The sequence below is a fragment of the Fusarium flagelliforme genome (genome assembly GCF_020744385.1).
Source record: "Fusarium flagelliforme strain FIESC 12 MPI-CAGE-AA-0113 chromosome Unknown B0J16scaffold_5, whole genome shotgun sequence".
Lineage (NCBI taxonomy): Eukaryota > Fungi > Ascomycota > Sordariomycetes > Hypocreales > Nectriaceae > Fusarium > Fusarium flagelliforme.
This window is the reverse complement of record NW_025763507.1, coordinates 1,986,222-2,007,135: the sequence shown is the minus strand read 5'-3', so window position 1 is coordinate 2,007,135 and position 20,914 is coordinate 1,986,222. Positions and strand designations below refer to the sequence as shown.

General features: G+C 49.8%; 6 protein-coding genes across 6 annotated transcripts; 4 read left to right on the top strand and 2 right to left on the bottom strand.

Moving 5' to 3' along the window:
* Positions 1–196: 196 nt before the first annotated feature.
* On the top strand, positions 197–1,883 carry B0J16DRAFT_270567 (uncharacterized protein; the record flags this gene model as incomplete). The annotated part of the gene is made up of 4 exons (XM_046123549.1): positions 197–278; positions 363–637; positions 689–1,318; positions 1,371–1,883. The coding sequence occupies 4 exons, from the start codon at positions 197–199 to the stop codon at positions 1,881–1,883; spliced, it is 1,500 nt and encodes a 499-aa protein (XP_045981347.1).
* A 384-nt stretch (positions 1,884–2,267) lies between these two features.
* B0J16DRAFT_271346 (Mo25-like protein) lies at positions 2,268–3,535 on the bottom strand (the record flags this gene model as incomplete). Its single annotated transcript, XM_046123575.1, has 4 exons — positions 2,268–2,732; positions 2,787–3,268; positions 3,325–3,382; positions 3,431–3,535. The coding sequence occupies 4 exons, from the start codon at positions 3,533–3,535 to the stop codon at positions 2,268–2,270; spliced, it is 1,110 nt and encodes a 369-aa protein (XP_045981346.1).
* A 1,001-nt stretch (positions 3,536–4,536) lies between these two features.
* Positions 4,537–8,394, top strand: B0J16DRAFT_157008 (tRNA synthetases class I-domain-containing protein). The gene is made up of 6 exons (XM_046122142.1): positions 4,537–4,688; positions 4,844–4,935; positions 5,002–5,355; positions 5,413–7,114; positions 7,208–7,224; positions 7,287–8,394. The coding sequence occupies exons 2-6, from the start codon at positions 4,861–4,863 to the stop codon at positions 8,352–8,354; spliced, it is 3,216 nt and encodes a 1,071-aa protein (XP_045981345.1). The 5' UTR covers positions 4,537–4,688; positions 4,844–4,860; the 3' UTR covers positions 8,355–8,394.
* Positions 8,395–8,400: 6 nt separating this feature from the next.
* B0J16DRAFT_157003 (uncharacterized protein) lies at positions 8,401–8,800 on the bottom strand. Its single transcript, XM_046122141.1, has 3 exons — positions 8,667–8,800; positions 8,519–8,614; positions 8,401–8,468 (listed from the first exon to the last, which is right to left on the bottom strand). Exons 1-3 carry the CDS (start codon positions 8,730–8,732, stop codon positions 8,448–8,450), a joined length of 183 nt encoding a protein of 60 aa, XP_045981344.1. The 5' UTR covers positions 8,733–8,800; the 3' UTR covers positions 8,401–8,447.
* Positions 8,801–9,231: 431 nt separating this feature from the next.
* Positions 9,232–18,012, top strand: B0J16DRAFT_385982 (RAVE protein 1 C terminal-domain-containing protein; the record flags this gene model as incomplete). The annotated part of the gene is made up of 10 exons (XM_046131544.1): positions 9,232–9,388; positions 9,442–12,785; positions 13,583–13,738; positions 13,802–13,990; positions 14,050–16,338; positions 16,396–16,842; positions 16,896–17,142; positions 17,194–17,444; positions 17,507–17,735; positions 17,789–18,012. 10 exons carry the CDS (start codon positions 9,232–9,234, stop codon positions 18,010–18,012), a joined length of 7,533 nt encoding a protein of 2,510 aa, XP_045981343.1.
* Positions 18,013–18,602: 590 nt separating this feature from the next.
* On the top strand, positions 18,603–20,697 carry B0J16DRAFT_271243 (OPT oligopeptide transporter protein-domain-containing protein; the record flags this gene model as incomplete). The annotated part of the gene is made up of 5 exons (XM_046123572.1): positions 18,603–18,791; positions 18,849–18,970; positions 19,031–20,135; positions 20,185–20,339; positions 20,403–20,697. The coding sequence occupies 5 exons, from the start codon at positions 18,603–18,605 to the stop codon at positions 20,695–20,697; spliced, it is 1,866 nt and encodes a 621-aa protein (XP_045981342.1).
* Between the last annotated feature and the right edge of the window lie 217 nt (positions 20,698–20,914).

The following is a 20,914-nucleotide window of genomic DNA, read 5'->3' as shown; positions in this document are numbered from 1 at the left end:
GGAGGTAGGTAGTAGGTTGGCAACTTAGTACTTATTAGGTATAATAATCCTGTTGTTTCTAAAAACAATCACGTGACCAGTATTGGCTAACGAACTTCCTCGCGACGCCGTGCGATGCGACGCGACACGATCAACCTATTATCCCACCATCCGACGCCTACCGAGACCAACACCAGACCTCCAAACTTTCGGCGAAATGCAGCCTCAATATCGCGCTTACGCGCAACAGGTCCCTCAAAGATCCCCGCATGCGACAAACCAACGTCGAGGTGGAATTGGTAAGTTTCAAAACTCGCTGCATCTATTCTATCCGTCTCATTCCGCCACATCTTATCTACCTGCTAACATTAACCTCTGCTTAGGACCTATGATGTCCTCCGGCCCTCACCCCTCTGTTCCCCTTACCCAGGCACAGATGGCTCAACAACAACAGGCTCAGGCCCATGCGAGTGAGCTTGCAAAGCGACGTAGTCGAAAACCCACCGACAAAAACATCCCTGAAGGAGTAGAGCATAGCATTGTCAATGCAGATGGTGTCCAGCGATACAAAGACCTGCGGGATGTTGAACGACGGCTCGATGCAACCATCACGCGAAAGCGTCTAGATATTGTCGATTACACTAGCCGCGGATCCAAGGTGGGTTTCGCTTGTCCGAGCTTGAGAGGCATTCACTAAATCACGATCTAGAGATACAAGACCCTACGAATTTGGATCAGCAACACGGTCGAAGATCAGATTTGGCAAAGCAACGGACTGAACTCTGACTCATTTGACTTTACCCCTAGCATGGAGGCTTCCTATCGAGTCAAAATCGAAGGTCGTCTGCTTGACAATGAAGATGAGACAACCGAGCAGGTCGCGCCCCAAGACGAAGCCATTGAGGAAGAAAATGCCTCGGGCGAGTCAGCCCCGAAGCAAAAGCCAGCAGAGAAGCCTCGTTTCTCTCATTTTTTCAAATCGTTAACGGTCGACTTTGACCGATCCCGTTTTCGAACCGGCAACGAACAAACAGTGGAGTGGAAAAAGCCTGATACTTCCGCCCGCAACCAGGGCTCTGGCAGCCTCCCTAGTTCAGTTGACTTTGATGAGCTCACCTTCAAAAGAAACGGAGACGAGAATCAGAACATTACCATCAACCTTTTTCGTCAAGAATCACCAGAGAGATACCAGCTGAGCCCTGAGCTTGCCGATGTTGTGGACATGAAGGATGCTACCCATCAAGAGGCAGTCATGGGTCTTTGGGAGTACATCAAATTGCTTGGACTGCAAGAAGACGAGGAAAAACGCAACTTTCGTTGTAACGAACCTTTGAAGAAGGTCAGTCTATTTTCTAATTTCGGTATTGATACAATCCTAACGCTGAATGTAGGTCACAAAACAAGGCGATATCGGACACATCCCTCTGCTCAACGATTATGTTCAACAAAACCTTCGACCTTTGGAACCCGTCCGTCTACAGTACACCATCCGAGTTGACCACGAATTCCATAAAGATCCACAACCAACCATCTATGATATCCAGGTCCCCGTTGATGATCCCCTACGTGATTCGTTACTGCCCCTGCTTAACAATCCGCAATATATTGCAATGCTTAAAGAGGTGACAGGGCTTGACGACCAACTGGCTCGCGTTGTTCAAGCCATTGCTGTTTCAAAGGCAAAACATTCATTCTTTGAGTCCCTTGGCAAGGACCCGGCCAACTTCATTAAGCACTGGCTGAGCTCGCAAAAGCGAGATCTTGAAGTGATCATGGGAGAGGCACCAAGGGGAGGGGGAGAGCACGCGTCGGGCGACGAATGGCGCCGTGGCGGAAAAGACAGTGTGTGGGCCACCGAGAATGCTCGCGAAAGCGTTAACGTCTTGCTCTCCAAGCAGCGCTAAACACACTGAGTGATGTCGGCATGCTGGGGGTAGCGAATACCGACTGAGCACTGGGAGTTACTGCATTTTACTACACATTGGGAACAGGGGCGTTGGGAGCGTCTTTTGTATAATAATATCATCGGCCAAAGTCAGTGGAAGGACACCTGTGTCCTGATGCCGTCAATGCAACGTTGCGGCCAGGAGCGTGCAGATACTGCAAGAGTGACGAATGAGACAAGGGTACATTATAAAATGTCATTGTGATAGAACAAAGAAAGAACTGCGCTCTTTGGCCTCGCATGCCGCCCTATAAATGTAAAGCAGGGTGAAACGCCGCATGAGTAAGTAAAATGGTACGGTGAGAAGGGATCTTAACAAACAAGTACGACAGCATGCCAACGGTTACCGCTGAGGAGGGACAGGAACGGGCGGCATGTTGCGAATTTGCTTGATCAAGAACTCTCTCTCGTCAATAAATTGTTCGTCATCTGTTCGATCCTCAAGAAAATGGGAAAGGAATGTGAGGAGCTTATCGCGATTCATGAGAAGAATTTTCTGGACAGCGATGGACTTGTGTGGGTTGGCAACAAAGACCTTGAATACATGGAACCCCTCGTACTGAACCATTTTCCTATCATCGCGCAAGAGGTTCATGCATATTTTGAGGTGCTCGCCACGGTCAACGTAAGCAGTCATTACGCTATAGTTGGAGCGATCCAGCAGGATCTCACCCAGGAGCTTTATGGATTGACGCTTGGTTACGTAGCTGTTGGATTGGACCAAGATATTGTTGTATTTGGCGAAGAAAAGATCAAAGTTCGCGGACAAGTACCTCGGCACGAGATCCTTGTGACGTGTTAGGAGTTCCTACGAGGAAGTCAGTGGCTACGTGCGAAGAAGGAAGATGTGAATGAAACTCACCCGGAATGTAGTGAAAGCGTCAGCTGCCACCTCAAAGGAGCTCTTATCTACCCACTCGAAAAATCTCCAGAACACGCCTCTGCCACTCTGAGGCCGGTCACGGTCAATGGCGTTGAGTCCCTTAGAACTTGAACCGGGCTCGTCTCCATCATCGTACAGAATAATAGCAGCCGCTGCCTCATTCTTAAGCAATTCTCGCAGAACAGAACCCGCTGGCGTAGCACTCTCCTTGTGATCATAGCCTCGACATAGCTCGACCAGGACTTGAGGTCGATTGCACACAACGTACGAGAGAGCAAGAGGGTCACTCTTTGGGGCGGCGGTAGCAGGGCGGAAGCGGAAGACGTAGGAGAAGATTACCTGTGTGTCTTTACGTGACTCGAATGGTAGGCGGAATAGATTGACAGCGAGAAGGTGAAGGAGATCCTCGTCGATAAGCCCAGTCACGAGCTGCAAGATCTGTTCTGGTGATGTATCGGCCTCTTGAAGGATGTCTCAGCCATTGATCAGGGGTTCGCACGAAGAGTGAGGGGCATACCAGGAGTGCCTTGAAGGATGGTCTTCATTTGGCTCAGAACTCGCGCAAGCTCTTCGGCCTTTCAGAGTCAGTGTTATTTCCTGAGCTGGCATGATGCGGTCATTACCTTTGACGGGCCCTGTGGCCCATCAAGCTTCAAGACATGTTCGCGGGCTTGTTTGGGTAGATCAGCGACTGTGCGTGTCCGAGCCCTGCCAAACAAGAACGACATAGTTCAAGGCGATGCAGCAGATTTATCAAGGACGTGGAATTCTCTGTTGCAAGGCAAGTACTCGCCAAGTGTTGATGCGATGTTTGTTTGTCTGTATATGATCAATTGCTGGTATGTGAAAGGTAGGTAGTGTTCAGACGTCAGGCTTGTTATCGATAAGTAGGTGCGTTATGGGTCTCAAGCTCAGGAATCAGGCTGTATCCGTACCTAGACATAAAGTGCTAGATGCTAGATGAAGGGGTTCCAGATACTCACGACTTCAGAGTTGAGAGTGACAGAGAAGTAAATCGCAGGATGAGATGTCAGCCATTCGTGAAGTCTGGTCCAGATTATTTGACAGTTGACATTGAATACCGAATGCCCATCGGTCGGTAAGTTACCTAGGTAGGTAGGTACTGAGGTAGGTAGGTAGGTACCTACTACCTGTAAGTACTAATTTAGGTATGGAGTGGAGGTTGTTGAATGAATGCAGTTAAAGGCACGCACGCGCCACATCTGACTGGACCAGTCATTTCATTTTAGTGCTGGAATTCGTGACCGATAGTCGCAGATCGCAGAGTGTATGTTTAAGGTGCCTGGTAGGGTTTCAAATCGTTACCTGGCAGGCATACCTACTAACCTACTAGGTACCTAGTATGCCAAAATAAAGGAGCCTAAGTGCCAGACTGGGTTCGCGGTGGCTGACCAAATTATTTCGTCTCCCATGGTTTCGGCGGCCACTTCTTCTGATACCCTAGCGCCTGGCTGAAATCTCGATACAAAACGAGCGATCTGAAGGAGAATTGGTTGTAAGTACGATTTTTTGACGCGAAAACAAGAATTTGATTTGGACGCCATCAACTCTGTGGTGCCTGTCTAGTTGAATAAATCAACGCGAGACCAATGGGCTCCATACCTAGGTACCTACTAGGTAAGTAGGTTCCTCAGAGCCCCGAAAGTCGGACGACCCCTCCATTCCGTGTGCTGTGCTGAGAGAGTCCGACGCGGGGCACATATTTCCCCCCACTTTCTGTCTCTTCTCTTGACTCACCCACCATCGCGAGCTGCCTTTTTCTCAAACCTGCCCCTCCATCAACGACTTCCCTTGTCGCTGGTGGACTATACTCAAGGTATTCCGTGCGCTGACCGATTTCCTGGCGAGACCTCTCATACGGTGAGTAGCTATCTAAAAGAAAAGGAAAAAGAAAGAGGGAAAGAAAGGGAAAAAAGAAAAAAGAATCTATCACTCCCACAACCTTGCCGCATTCGAAGAATGGCCTGGCTGGACTGACTGAACAACTGACTAATCGATTCCTCTCTGCCTTGTAGCCAAACCGTCAGTCACCATGTCCATCGATTTTCCCAAAGAAGAAGAGGCTGTCCTTCAGAGGTGGCGCGAGATCGATGCCTTCCTTCGGCAGGTTCGTTTCCTAACCACCCTTTGCAGCCCCCTCGAATCATTCCTCTGACCCGAGCCATTACTATAGGTAGAATTGTCTAAAGGCCGTCCTCACTACACTTTCTACGACGGACCTCCTTTCGCGACCGGACTTCCTCACTATGGGCATCTTCTTGCCTCCACCATCAAGGATGTCATTCCTCGATACTGGTCCATGAAGGGCTTTCACGTCGAACGCCGCTTTGGCTGGGATACTCATGGTCTTCCCATCGAACACGAGATTGACAAAAAGCTTGGAATCTCTGGGAAAGCTGCCGTGATGGAGCTCGGCATTGCCAAGTACAACGAAGAGTGTCGCTCTATTGTTATGCGCTATGCCAAGGAATGGCGACACACCATCGAGAGATTGGGTCGTTGGATTGACTTTGACAATGATTACAAGGTGAATAAGCCCATAAAGATCTGAATTATGCCGGCTTACTGAATTGTATCACTCTAGACTATGCACCCTAACTTCATGGAGTCCGAGTGGTGGGTTTTCAAGCAATTATTTGACAAGGACCAAGTTTATCAAGGTCACCGAGTTATGCCGTACTCTACAGTTCTCACTACTGCTCTGAGTAACTTCGAGGCCAACCAGAACTATCAAGATGTTACTGACCCTGCGGTTGTCGTCACGTTTCCTCTCGTCGACGACCCCGAAGTCAACCTGCTTGCTTGGACAACTACACCCTGGACGCTGCCATCACATCTTGGACTTGCAGCACACCCTGATTTTGAATATGTCAAGATCCTGGATGAGAAGACTGGAAAGACATACATTCTTCTTGAAAAACTTCTTGGAACCTTATACAAGGACCCCAAGAAGGCTAAGTTCAAGATCGTGGAGAAGATCCTTGGCAAAGACATGCTGGGATGGAAATACACGCCTCCGTTTAACTACTTCTACGAGGAGTTCAAGGACGTCGCCTTCAAAGTTCTGAACGCTACCTACGTTACTGACGATAGTGGTGTGGGTATTGTTCACCAAGCTCCGGCCTTTGGTGAGGACGATTACAACGTCGCCGTTGCCGCCGGTATCGTCACCGAGAACAGATCACCTCCCGACCCTGTCAATGATACTGGTCACTTTACCGATCGTGTCTCTGACTTCAAGGGCATGCACGTCAAAGAAGCTGATAAGCACATCATTAAATACTTGAAGAACGCCGGTCGCATTGCTAACGAGTCTCAACTCAAGCATTCCTACCCCATGTGTCCTCGCTCAGATACCCCCCTTATCTATAGGGCTGTCCCTTCCTGGTTTATTCGAATTCCTGATATCATTCCTGATATGCTCAAGAACATTGAAGAGACTCGCTGGGTCCCGTCATTCGTCAAGGAGAAGCGGTTCGCCAGCTGGATCGCTAACGCTCGCGATTGGAATGTCAGTAGAAACCGATACTGGGGCACACCTATCCCCTTATGGGTCAGTGAGGATCTGGAAGAAAGAGTTTGTGTCGGAAGCGTCCAGGAGCTGCGCGAGCTGAGCGGATATGAGGGTGATCTCTCCGACCTTCATCGTGACAAGGTTGATCACATCACGATCCCGAGTAAAATGGGCAAGGGCCAGCTCAAGCGTATCGAAGAGGTGTTCGACTGTTGGTTTGAGTCTGGCAGCATGCCCTACGCCAGTCAGCACTATCCCTTTGAGAACGTCGAGAAGTTCGAAAAGTCTTTCCCAGGAAACTTCATTGCTGAAGGTCTTGACCAAACCCGTGGCTGGTTCTATACTCTCACAGTGCTGGGTACTCACCTATTCGGCAAATCGCCATTCAAAAACTGTGTGGTGAATGGAATCGTCCTTGCAGAGGATGGCAAGAAGATGTCGAAGCGACTCAAGAACTACCCCGATCCCTCTATCATCATGTCTAAGTACGGATCTGATGCTCTTCGTCTCTATCTTATCAACTCGCCTGTTGTTCGAGCCGAACCACTGCGGTTCAAGGAGTCTGGCGTCAAAGAGGTTGTCCAGAAGGTCCTTCTTCCTCTCTGGAACAGTTATAAGTTCTTTGAAGGTCAGGTTGCTTTACTCAAGAAGGTTGAGAATGTTGATTTCAAATGGGATCCAAAGCTGGAGGCGACAAATAGCAACGTCATGGACAGATGGATTCTGGCATCTTGCCAATCGCTTTTGGCGTTTGTCAACCAAGAAATGGAGGGTAAGTCATCCGCTTTCTATTTTCTTACTTAACTCATGTTCTATCTTTTCTCGCGTTGTTGCCACTGCGTCGAACTCAGCTAACTGTAAGCAGCCTACAGACTATACACGGTAAATACTAATATGAAACTTGAGCAACATAATGCGATAAATTCATACTGACTCTTGTCTAGGTTGTTCCACGACTCTTAGGTCTTATCGATAACACCACGAACTGGTATATTCGATTCAACCGTAAGCGACTTAAGGGTGAGAATGGTCTCGACGACACCTTGCACGCCTTGAACGCTCTTTTTGAGGTACTCTTCACCTTGTGTCGCGGCCTAGCGCCTTTCACACCTTTCCTCACAGACAACATTTACCTCAAACTCCTGCCTCACATCCCCAAGGAACTCCAGGGTGAAGATTCCCGTAGTGTTCATTTCCTGCCATTCCCGGATGTGCGCCAGGAACTATTCGACGAGGAGGTGGAGCGACGTGTTGGTCGAATGCAGCGCGTCATTGAACTTGCTCGTGTATCGCGTGAACGTCGCAATATTGGTCTCAAGCAGCCTCTGAAAACCCTCGTGGTTCTTCACTCCGACCCGCAGTACTTGGAAGATGTCAAATCGTTACAGAAGTACATCAGCGAAGAACTGAATGTGCGAGATCTTATCCTTTCCAGCGACGAATCCAATTACAACGTGCAGTACAGCGTCACTGCAGACTGGCCAGTACTTGGAAAGAAGCTCAAGAAGGATATGGCCCGTGTCAAGAAGGGCTTGCCTCTTCTTACTAGTGAGCAGGTAAAGGGATACCTCCAAGATAAACACATTGATGTCGATGGTATTCGCCTGGAGGAGGGTGACCTCGTTGTACGCCGGGGCGTTAAAGAGGACGACTCTTCAAAGAACTTTGAGACCAACACCGATAGTGAGGTACTCACCATCCTCGACACAGAGATTCATCCGGAACTGGCAGCAGAGGGTCTTGGTCGTGAGATTATCAACCGTGTACAGCGACTTCGAAAGAAAGCGGGACTCGTGCCCACGGATGATATCAAGATGGAGTACAGAGTTCTTGCCGACCCTGATGATGTCGGCTTATCGGGTGCCTTCAAGTCGCAGACTCCTGCTTTTGAGAGGGCTTTGCGCCGACCTCTCGAGGAAGCTAGTGCTGAGGCTCAACCTGACAGTCTCATCGCGGAGGAGGAGCAAGAAGTCTCAAAGGCCACATTCATGCTGAGATTGCTCAAGTTGTAAACTTTCAAACCTAGAAATCCACAGACAGGCAAAAGAAAAGAAAAACTCGTTCATGACATGATCTAATAGTTTACTGCTACTTATAAAAGCAAGCTATGATTTTTTTGAAGCTGCCTGAGAAAGGTCAGGAACATATTATGATGCGAATGACCAAATAATCTTACCAGGTAACAGTCTTTAAGCCTCATAAACTGTTTAGCACACTTATCTTTGTGCACAGCGTTGTAGTCAGCGACAATGCATTTGCCATAGGCTGTGGCCTGTCGACAAGTCAGTGGCAAAATTGGTGAAAACAAGGGTAAGGTCGTGTACCTCTACGGAGCATTGGGAGACTGCCTTAGCAAGCTTTTGGATGGGACGAGTTCTTTGCTGGTTCATGATAACTTGCTGAGGGATTGAAATGTGTAATGTTGCTATCTTGATTGTTGAAAAGTGGTGACGGGATGCATGGTCACTCACTCATTGCCGAAATCACTAGCCCGCCTCATGGGGGGATTGTGGCTGTGTGGCACCAGCCACCCACTTTACACGTCAAAGCTCACAGAACCCACGTATCCCTACCTCGACTATCGCGACCGCGAATTCGCGTGTGTTTTTCCAAATGAATGCCGCTTTGCGCTTTGTTAGGACACCGCCCCCCTCCTTCGAATCGAGAGTTTGTTTATTTTGACTGTGTCGCAAGCATCGCTCTTGTTCAATTCTTTACTTCGCCGTTTCTCAAATCTGTTGCCTTTCTCTCGCGCTTATCCTGTCTGGTTATTACCTCTTTAATAGCTTCGCGGTAGCTTGTTGCCATCACCCGTCGAAGCAAGACATTGCGCCTTCCTGACTATGGGCCAATGACGGACGTGGGCAGCTCGCCAACAATTATCTGCTCATGTCCTCAGATTTCTCGCAACAGGTCCCAAATGCGACTTCACCAGCAGCATCCATGTCGCCGGCTGTGCAGAGACCGGCTTCGCCGTCAGACGATGGCCGATCAAGCAATGCAAGTCGGACGCCTTCAAGCCAGGAACCATACTATTCTAACGAAGGTCCGTATCACTCGCAAGCACAGCTCCAGCCTGCCTGACACTAACCGCACCAGATATCGCTACACTGCACGCGGTAGTTGTCGCTGCTCAGGAGTTACTCGACTCGGTCCCCGAACCTAAGCCTCTTCCTGCTGCTGCGCTGTTCAAGGCATATGATGCTGTACTCCCCACTTATGGAATCGATCCTGACTCCGACCATCATTTATCAACGTTTGTTTTCCGTGTAGGTGGTGAACAAGGCGAAAACAGCCTACTTGACAAGTTCCAGTCCATACTGAACCGTATGGGTATTGTGCTGGAGTTTGGTGATAATACTACGGTCTCGGTTCGGACCTCAGCTTCTGTATCGCCGGCCGCATCCTTGGCAAGTTGTCAAAGTAACGAAGCCTTGCATCAGAAAGCGCATCAGAAGGACGAACCGCTGAATGGCCATCTTACTGCTGAAGTAGTAGCGTCTCAGTTAACATCCTCACCTCCATCCTCGCCTCAATCGTCATCGCAATCACCATCACCGCCAAGACTACACAATCACCAGCATGATGAACAGGGGCTCTCCGAAACAGACGATGAAGATGGTGATTACGAGGAAATGCGGAAAGCCGTTGTATCATCGGCTATGAACCGCTGGCGCTCTTTAGTTGCGAACCGTCGCGGCCAGCCTGCACAGCGAATCCCTTCTTTTCCCAGTATTCCCGAGGAAGCATCCGCCGATGTCAGGAACTTCGAAGCTCAATCTCATGGTGAAGGATCTGCTGTAACTGCACGTCCAACTGTAACATCGGTACAGATGAGGGGCGAGTCGCATAGTCAGAATTCCACAAAGGAATTGACGGGCGCGTATGCCATGCCAATTTCGACACAGTCATTCATACATCGGCCTTTTGCAGTACTGAACAATGCAATTCGGTCAACGACGTCTTTGATACAGAGCAATGCGCAACAGGCTCCACATGATGAAGACCCCTCGCACCATAATGATGAAGTCCCTCCCAGTTCCAGAGAAGGACCTCTCAGCGGACTAGAAGAGATAAAGGAAGCGCCGCCCAGTTCATCGCACAATGTACCAGAGGTGCATTCTCCAACCAATTCAGCTCGGTCCAACACAGCGAATCAGAATGAAGATACAATTGTCCATCATTCTACACCCGAAGAAGGCCTAAGAGATACACCACCACAACAGGTGGTGGCTGAAGACAGCCTTTCGACACCTGGGCTGCAAGTCGATTTAGAGAAGGAACATAACCAACTTCTCAAGCGAGCCAGTAGAGCTCGTGAAATTTATCTCGCAAGCAAGGTCTTCAACCACTGGGCCGATCGTACTGCGCGGCGACTCGAACGAGATGCTGTCGCGAGACGACATATGATACGCTTCCGCTACTTTCGATCCTGGAGTCAAGCTCCCGCGCTTCGGGAACCCGTTACTGATCACATGAGAGCCGCCGTCGTAATAAAAAAGTGGCAACGGATCGCCACGCAGGAGAGGGACCTGCAGGAGATTGCACGGACAGCTGCTCGGGCTTATCAGGTGATGAAGGTCCAGCGCGTTCTTGACTGCTGGTCTTGCCATCGCCTTGCACACGTAGGCCGCCGCGTGAAGGCTTTGCGTAGTAGATCTGGGGTCGTCTCAAAGTGGTTGTTGCAGGCTTCCCATGATGAGTCTCTTCAATACGCCATACAGACCCAATCAGGTGTGCGGCTTCGAGTGGATGCTGTTCACCAGTGGCAGAACCACAGGCAGAAGGAAAATCGACTGCTGGCCACTTCTCGGCGTATTGGGGAGATTCAACATTCTTTTGCTTACTTGCGAGAATGGTGGGATCAAGCCGAGACTCGCCGAAAAGCAATTGGTCATCGTCAGCAACTCATGGCAGAGAAAGTCAACTCAGCTTTTTACCAGTGGAACTTGAGAGCAAGAGCTCAAGCATTCCAATGGAGACGCGAGTATCTTCAGGTTGGACGGGCGTTCGATCGATGGCTTCAGTGTGCAGATCAGGACGGTGATATGGGACGGAGAGCGGAAGAATACTACGAGGGGCAGGCTAAGACCAAGGTCCTGAGGGGTTTCTGGCGACTACAGTCTGCTTCTTCCCAGATGATACGCCTAGAAAGTCGAGCTCGTCTGTATCTTGGAGCAACTACAGTTTTGCGAACCTTCGATCGAACCATAAAGGATCGCAAAAACCAGGACAAGCAGTCTATCAAGAGATATCTGATGGCGCGATACACACAAGTATCATCTGCTAGGAAGAAGCGCAATTTTTTCAGTGCCATTGATAGGTGGAAAGCTTTCGTTGTGGAGGATCGAGTCCAAAGCGACACGGCGCAGGAGCTGCTAGCTCTGAAGGTGTCGCATCAAGTGGCGCTGACGATAGATACATGGAAAGAACAAGTAGATATGCACCATCGGCGCATACAGTCAGCTGAACTGCAACATGCGCAAGGCTGGCTAGAAGTCTGGAAGGTGCACACCAGTAGCCTTGATCAGCAAGATACAGAAGCCTGGCAACTGTGGGCAGTTGCCAAACAACGCCAGTGCCTAAAATCGTGGTCAATCGCCTCCCTGCAGCAGAGTGGTCAAGCTCATACAGCGTTGGAAGTTCAAAAGAAGCACGAACGTGAGCGACGCAACCGCGTCTTGCAACACTGGAAGCAACGGGACGATAGAATCCGCCTCTCTACTCGGGGATCCCGCCCACACCCAAACTCTGTACCCGCCGCGTGGCCCCGCGGTGGCTGGAGGATGATCTCTGGAAGGCGTTCAGTGGTAAATCGCAGCGACCGGGGTTATGATTACTCTAGTGCACCGCTCGAGACACCAACTCGATGGACAGGTCAGCCGTTCTCCATGTCGACGATCATGCCACCTGGATCAATGGCGCCGCTTAGGGAGGCCGATGAGAACGACGAGGCCTTCTCTGGTGACGACGACGACGGGGAACTACCATTATCACCGTCGCTTAGGCCTGCCTCGAGGGGACCCGCCCAATTCTCGTCTTTGCCATCGACAACCCCAATGGCGCCAGTACCGTCGCACTTGGAACGAAGCACACAAGGACAAAACAACGAATCTGATCCTGGCTTTGCAGCCAGAGGAACGACACCGCGTCGTTCGCGAATGCCAAAATTTGAATCAATCCAAGCGGCCCAGGGTTTGTCTAGGCAAGTCGAGGTTCCAGAGTCTGAAGGGCTCAGGCGGTCTGAGCTCTTGCAACAGCCACTTGCTGCGAAGAAGTCTTTCGGATTCAAACCTTTGAATGGCCGTACCGTTGCACCTCGAACTTCCTCACCAGATCCAAACTCTTCGATAGTTGGCAGCAAATCCGTCGGTGCCAAGCCCTCCGACACGCAGTCCGCCCCCCTGCGGCCAACTGCGAAATTTACACCAGCAACGAGATCGGTGCGCATACAATCGCCGAGAACATTCTCAGCTACACCACATACCCGCCCGTTACGAGCATCACGGAGTGATCAAATGCGTGGCCGCGCAGGTGTGAATCAATAGTTTTATAACCAGGTAGGGTGGTTGTATATACGGAGGAGGTTGGGACAGTTGTGAAAAGCAGGATTGGGCGTGTATGGCCTGGATGTGTTTGTTTTACGTTGGATGACTTGTTGATAAAAAAGGATACCCCTCTGTTAGTATTGAGTTAAGCGATTGCATAACGGCGCTATGCCGATGGCGTTGGACAAGCAATAGTTTCTTGCATACATGTTCTTGAGCTCAGAATTTGCTCAGATCAGTACCCAGCTGTTCGATGATGGAGGTTGTGAAGCGCAGTTCGGGGCTACATATCTTAACTTCTGAAGCACTTTGTTTATGAATGCTGCCAGTACAAACCTTCTATGGCCATATAATAACATGACCTATTCTTGAATACCTAGGTAGATACGCATCACTTTTCTTTATTTACCCTGCAGTCCTGCGTATTGCGATATTGAACTGGTCCTATGGGGACTCGGCACCTGCCAGGTAGTGTCATCCATAGGTTCATACTTAGCCGTGCACCTATGGGTCGCCCCGGTGTGGGTTCCATTCTACATTAGGTAGTAGGTACTACCTAGAGGTAGGTACCTAATGGGGGTCACGTCACTTCTACACGCTTGGTCTTCACCCGTTAATTGCATCGACCCTCCCTCCATGGGTTAGCAGTCGCTAGATTACTCTGCACCAAAGCTATTAAACTTCACCTCCAGCATCTATCTTCTGCGCTTGATCATAGCGCCGCCACATTCCTCAAGATATGCGCGCAAACCGTGCTCCTTGATAGCATGAAGGCCGTTTTGCCGGGAAACCCGCGCTCAAGGCTCCAAGGGCTAGCCTCGGGTTACTGGGACTCCCGACACATCAATGTAAGTACCAACTTGACATATACTCTCGAGCCCAAACTCTACTGACGACTGGGTATTGCATAGACATACATCACAGGCAGCGCCTTTACAATATTGGAAGGATCCCATAGAATTCTACAGACAGTCTACGACGAGGGGGAACAAACTCTAGAAGCTATCGCAGTGGATGAGGCTACGGGCAAGATTGCTACTTGCACCTTGACCCAAGTTCGCGTGTACAAACCTTTCGGATCGCATGAGGACACTTCGAAGGTTCACTCACCCCTGCAATTTGCCTCCTCATAACTTGGACATGAGCTTACAGTTACAAGTGGGCGCTTGAAGCCACCTTCGATATTCCCTTCCCGAACCCTGACGACACGCCGTGCACATTGTCGTGGGGCAGCTCCGAGGAACTTCTAGTAGCCACCCACTGCTTGTCCCTGTTCGACACCAAAACCGAACCTAGGTGTCTCTGGCAGAAAGAGTTGTCGAGCATCGCCAAATATGCAACATTGTCATACGATTCGAGATACATCGCTTCGACGGGCCATCACGACCACTTGATTAAGGTCTGGCGTAGACTCAACTTCGGTGCCGACGAAGTCCGCTTCGATCTCACGTATCTTCGACACCCAAATATTATAACCTCGGTGAGGTGGCGCAGGCCGTTTCACGTGGAACAAGCATCGGACAACGTTTTGTATACCATATGTCTTGATAAATGCATCCGCGTATGGACGCCGACCGATACGCCTGACGGGAAGCATTGGCAGCTATGGGGTCAGGTCGATGTTTGTGCGCCCTCGCAAGAAAATCCCGAAGGGGTGGATATGCGGTTTGCTCTAGTTCTTGATGGGCGAGATTTTACCGCTTCTGTCGAGCAAGCTGTACAGGCGCGAATGTCTGACGACTTGAACACCGATGACCCTGTCGCTCTCGACCACCTGGTAGCAATCGCAACCAAGAACCCAGAAATTTGTATGGCCTTTGACGGAAAAGGAATCATGTCAGCCTGGGCCCTCGAGAATGTTGGGAGTATTACGGCGAATTCACCAACTCTTTTCAAGGTAGCACAAGTTACAGACATCCATTTTGAACTTGTTGGCAAATTCCTGTCAGCTCATGACACCCCTCATACCGAGATTCAGACGTATTGCGACAAAGATAGTGGTAAGGTCCATTTCATGTTGCACGCATTTGATGGAAGGATAGGCGTGTTCAGTGGTAGCGTTGCAGATCTATTTGACCCTACCACTAACGATCGGCGCCTCTCCCTGCGAACTATCTGGTCTGGACATTCGACTTCTATCACTAAAATTGTGCGAAACTATAGCGGGCGAGCGGTAGTCTCCCGCACACGAGATGGCGAAAGCATCGTATGGAAACATCTCTTGCTGCCGCAGGACAACTCAGGGCTTGCTCTCACAAGAGCAAGTGTCGTACCGGAAAAGGGTCATATCCATCGAATATGTGTGCTGAGGAAGGGACGATTTGTGGTATTCCTCCGCCACGAAACAATCTTACTTTGGGACTGTAGGGCTCGCCGAGCTTCTGTGCTCGCTCAACGTGGTTACCAGGTTGTAGGAAAACCCCTCTGCCTTATCATTCTTCCTCGATCAGATATCAAGAACTACACCGTTGCTCATATCGCAACTATAACCTCGGAAGGACATGGCATTGTGTGGGAAGTTCAATTGCCTCGCTACTTTGATGATCCAAAAGCAACAGCAGGAGCTAGTATTGAGGAGCTAAGCCACTTTGAACTAAAAGACATCAAAGATCTGGCATATGTTCTGCCGGTAGATCCTGCTGGGTCTCAACCTGTCGTCTCAAGCTTCCTAGATATCTTTGCTCGCGATGTCGCCATTTCTTATACCTATACAGGCCGCGTGGATTTCTGGACCGCACGAGTTGACACTAATAACCGTAGTGTTGGATGGCTGTCTACATGCACCACTGAGACAGGTATATCCCAGCCGGCGTTGGTAAGTGGAAGTACTTTGAAAAAGGCTGCTCTGGTGAATTCGTCGCGGTCACAACTTACAATCTGGGACATCGGGGGTGCTCGCCTCGAATATGAAAACAATTTTCAAGAGCATCAGGTCATACAAGACTTGGACTGGACATCAACGCCCGATGGTCAATCTATCCTTGCTGTCGGTTTCCCTTATCGAGTAATACTCCTTTCGCAAATGCGATTCGATTACCTGAATAAAGGCCCAGCATGGGCGCAGATACGTGAGATCAGCATTCGAGAACTCACCCCCCACCCAATTGGCGATTCAACCTGGCTGGGCGATGGCCATTTGGTCATTGGCGCAGGGAACCAGATGTTTGTCCAGGACAGACATGTCGGAGTCTCCGAGTCGATGAAGACAGATTTGCGACTCCCTTTACGCAAAGATGGCAATCTGGATTTGTTTCAGGTCGTTCAGCGTTTTAATGGCCCTTTGCCAGTATTTCACCCCCAATTCCTCATCCAATGCATCTTGTCAGGCAAAGCCACGCTTGTCCGACGCATCCTGGTTGCTATGTACAAGACATTGAAGTATTATATCGAAGGCGAGACCCTAGATGACTATCTGGGGATGGATATGGCTGAGTTTTATATGTCCGGGGTAAGTCATTACTTTATTCCACCATTGATTGTATACCGTTTTAACACAATACCTTAGCAAAGCCACACCCTGGCCAGTGAAAAGTCCAATGGTATCTACCTCAACGGCAATCGTGCGAACGACGTTGACGACGAAGACGTTTTCACTGAGCAGACTGCTCTATCGATCAATGAAAAACTGGTTAAGATCAATATTCCACAGCTCTCCGGGCATGAACAGATCCAGCTGGCAGACATTATTGAATGCGTTTCCCTCGTTGAGCGTCACCGCCGCTCAATGGACGAGAACGGCGCTCGATTCATGCTGTTGTTCCGTCAACATGCCCTTCGTAAAGGACGTACCAACGAAATGCACCTTTCATGGAGGGAAATCAATTGGGCCTTTCACTCCAACAGCCAAGATATTCTGGTAGACTTTGTTTCCCGACAAAACCACGGCAACATGCTGTGGGAGCATGCCCGCGAGAGCGGTCTTTTCATGTGGCTGACTGACCCAACTGCACTGGTAATTGTTTAATGACACGACACACACTCAACGCAGTAGTTAACAACTTACAGAAAGCCCAGTTTGAACTGGTCGCCCGAAATGAATATACCAAAAACGAGGTCAAAAACCCAGTTGACTGCAGTCTATATTACCTTGCCCTTCGCAAGAAGACTGTTCTTCAAGGTCTGTGGAGAATGGCGAACTGGAACAAAGAACAGGCAGCCACTCAAAGATTGCTCGCAAACAATTTTGAAGACCCTAAATGGAGATCAGCGGCCCTCAAGAATGCATATGCTCTGCTTAGTAGGAGACGCTTTGGTAAGACACTTATTGGCAGTTCTGGATGATACCGAGATTAACTGTGTTCAGAGTATGCTGCTGCATTCTTCCTTCTCGCCGACCACCTCCACGACGCTGTTCAGGTGTGCCTTAACCAATTAAAAGACATGCAACTTGCCATAACTATATCTCGAGTATACGAGGGGGACGACGGCCCGGTACTGCGCCGACTCCTTCAAGAAACAGTCCTGCCGCTGGCAGCCCAAGAAGGCAATCGGTGGCTTGCTGCCTGGGCGTTCTGGATGCTCGGTCGCAAGGATGTAGCTGTACGAGCACTTATTGTACGTCATAACAGTTCAGACACACATGACGCAAGAGACACAAATATTGACCTGGCTCACAGACCCCCGTGTATACGCTGCTGGAAACCCCTTGCTCTCCTGACATCAAGTCTCGGCTGTACCTCACGGATGACCCTGCACTGGTCGTTCTCTACTCACATTTGCGTCATCAAACGCTACAGACTTTGAGAGGTGCTTCTAAAATTACCCCGAAAGTCGAATGGGAGTTCGTGCTACACAGTGCAAAACTGTATGACCGAATGGGCTGCGACCTTCTCGGACTGGATATAGGTACGAATTGGAACAGCAGATGATTAGTTGAATATGCGCTGACATCAAGACAGTACGAAACTGGGAGTTTCAGCGGTCTCCAGGAGCGGTTGGCCTCGGCGGAGAGATCAACCCTCTTAAATTGCTTCGGAGGAGAAGCTCGCTAGTCGTTGCGGACTTACCGTCGCCCACCCTCCACTTTGAGGCACATCGAGAGAACAAGAAGACGGTCAAGGCACCCCCTACGATGTTTGAAGAACCGGATGCAGGTTCCCTTCTGGATAGCTTCGGGTTTTGACGTAGCCGTAGACAGGTAGCAGTGGGTATAGTAATGAAGCCACCAGCTTGCCAGCTGGTGAGGCTGACTCGACGTATCCAACCAACCCAACTTGCTGGGGTATGATGGGCATGCAGTAAACAGTTGGTAGTTGATTAATATTGACATTAAAGTCTAGGTACTGAACACGATGAATAATAAATAATAATTATTGGCCTACCTTAGTCTAATAACGCAAGTAGGTACTGGTTACCTGACATGAATTGACTTGGACCATTGTGCCTAGTACCTACCTACTAACCTAGAGTCGGTACTAAGGTACTAAGGTAGGTACTAAGGTAGGTACTAAGGTAGCAGCATACCTAGGTAGCAGGCAGGTATTGCCTTAGTCATGGCGCTTTCTTGCCCCGGAAGCCGTAATGTGGGGAACCTACCTTAGGTTAGTAGGTAGTCGACTTAACTGACCTACATTCTAACGCGTCTCTTAACATCGCCATCATCTCTGACATCCAATATCAATGATGGCGACGCGTGTAGTTCCAGGACGCAGCTTCACTGCGCGAGGCGTTCTGGCCGGCCTCGCAGTCGGAACCATCATCTGCTTTTCCAACATGTATTTTGGCTTACAGACAGGATGGGTCTCTATCATGTCCATGCCAGCGAGTCTTATGGGCTTTGGCATCTTCAAGCTCCTTGCTCCGCACCTGAGGTTTCCCTTTTCCCCAGTCGAAAATGTTCTACTGCAGAGCGTGGCTTGTGGCATGGCCATTATGCCACTAGGATGTGGATTTGTTGGCGTTGTAGGTGCCCGGCTGTGAAATGAAATAACGAAAGACGGGCTTTAACTAAGTGAACAGATCCCAGCCTTGAATTATCTCCTGGCTGCCGACGAGCAGGGGCCGATTGATCTGAGCACATGGCAACTCATAGTCTGGTCTTTAGGGCTTTGCTACTTTGGTGTTGTCTTTGCTGTCCCTTTGTAGGCCCATAGCTAACCGTCCCTGTTCTTGACCTAACCAAACTGACACTGCATCATTAGACGCAAGCAAGTCATCATTCGAGAACGCCTCAAATTCCCTAGTGGATTCAGCACTGCCGTCCTGATCTCGGTCCTGCATGACGGAGGTCGTCAAACCACAAAAGATGAACTTGACGCGGCCGCGAAAGGCGGTTTTGCCAGCCTCGTTCCTTCTGATGAGCCATCTCAGTCAGATAGCATTAGGCCAGCTGCTACAGATCGTGAGCACCAATATAACGCTGAAGATGACTCGTCAGATAAAGGAGATTGGGCAGCCAACATCAAGTTGTTGCTGTTGTGTTTTGGTGGCTCTGGACTCTACACACTCGCTACCTACTTCTTCCCCATACTGCGCAATCTGCCCATTTTTGGCCCAACCGCGGCCCATATGTGGCTATGGACGTTCAACCCCAGCTTTGCCTACATTGGCCAAGGAATCATCATGGGCACAGAGACAACCCTGCACATGCTGCTTGGTGCTGTCATGGGCTGGGGAGTTCTTAGTCCCATTGCCAAGTTCTATGGGTGGGCGCCTGGTGATGTTGACGACTGGGAGCATGGTAGCAAGGGATGGATCATATGGATCTCTTTGGCAATAATGTTGGCGGATGCCATCGTGAGTCTTGCTTATGTGGGCTTTCGCGGAATCCTTACCAGTCAGAAAGCCGCTAGCCTTGCCTCCTCTTTACGATGTCGAGTGAAAGAACATGGCGTCTTTGGGCTTTGGAAACCCCTCAGCCATGTTCATTCGCCGCTTCTTTATGTTGATGCGCCAGGTCGCACTGAGCGGCATAATGACTACCCCGAAGATGACGGGGCGGAGGCGGAGGATGCCCCCCCACACCAGCGTATCGGTGGTCGTATGGTTTCAGTTGGCCTTCTTGCATCGATTGCGCTCTGCGTACTTACCATTCATATGGTATTCGGAGATCTCGTACCTCTCTACGCCACAACTATCGCCGTTCTTATGGCCCTGGTACTAAGTATCATGGGAGTCAGGGCGCTGGGCGAAACTGATCTGAATCCTGTATCTGGGATTAGTAAACTTGCACAATTGTTCTTCGCCCTTATCATCCCACAATCACATAAGTCTAGTGTTTTGATCAACCTAATTGCTGGAGCCGTGGTACGTCTGGCCGAATCGCATCAGACAGCCATTTACTGACTTATCACAGTCTGAGGCCGGTGCTTTACAAGCTGGCGACCTAATGCAAGACCTCAAGACTGGTCACCTCCTGGGAGCGGCGCCAAAAGCCCAGTTCTGGGGCCAGGTCATAGGAGCAACAGTGGGTTCTATTCTGAGCGCTTTCATCTACCGCATTTATACAAAGTAAGATTTTATGCCTTGAGCTGTCTGTATTGTTCAAAAGATCCTTACATGTTTGACTTGCAGGGTCTACACAATTCCCGGCGATCTCTTCCAAGTACCGACTGCCTACGTCTGGATCTTCACCGCAAGACTTGTCACAGGCTCTGGGTTACCGGATCGGGCCAAGGAATGGGCTATTGGAGCTGCCGTTTTATTCGCATGCGCCACCATCATCAGAACACTTGCTATTGGCAAGAAATGGCGACCTTTGATTCCAGGCGGCATTGCCGTTGCTGTTGGTGAGTTCATCATGCATGATGCTAAACCAAACTATCTGACGTTAAACAAGGCATGTATAATGTCCCATCCTTTACGCTAGCTCGGACTGTAGGCGGTCTCTTCGCATGGTACTGGGTTCATATATCGAAACGGAAGCAAACACCTCTCATCATCCTTGCCTCAGTACGTATAAGGCCCCAACGGCGACAAAATATCGCTAATATTGCCAGGGCTTCATTCTTGGCGAGGGATTCCTGAGTATTGTGAACCTTCTGCTGCAGGGCCTAGATGTACCTCATTTGTGATTGTGACATGTA

What these genes read in the sequence shown, in the direction of transcription:
- B0J16DRAFT_157008 (XM_046122142.1), top strand. Translation starts at nt 4,861, where the DNA reads ATGTCCATCGATTTTCCCAAAGAAGAAGAGGCTGTCCTTCAGAGGTGG. An exon ending in TCGATGCCTTCCTTCGGCAG is followed by an intron (nt 4,936 to 5,001) that starts GTTCGTTTCCTA and finishes CCATTACTATAG; the next exon opens with GTAGAATTGTCTAAAGGCCG. An exon ending in ACTTTGACAATGATTACAAG is followed by an intron (nt 5,356 to 5,412) that starts GTGAATAAGCCC and finishes GTATCACTCTAG; the next exon opens with ACTATGCACCCTAACTTCAT.
- B0J16DRAFT_157003 (XM_046122141.1), bottom strand. Translation starts at nt 8,732, where the DNA reads ATGAACCAGCAAAGAACTCGTCCCATCCAAAAGCTTGCTAAGGCAGTC. An exon ending in TCTCCCAATGCTCCGTAGAG is followed by an intron (nt 8,615 to 8,666) that starts GTACACGACCTT and finishes ACTTGTCGACAG; the next exon opens with GCCACAGCCTATGGCAAATG. An exon ending in GGCTTAAAGACTGTTACCTG is followed by an intron (nt 8,469 to 8,518) that starts GTAAGATTATTT and finishes GACCTTTCTCAG; the next exon opens with GCAGCTTCAAAAAAATCATA.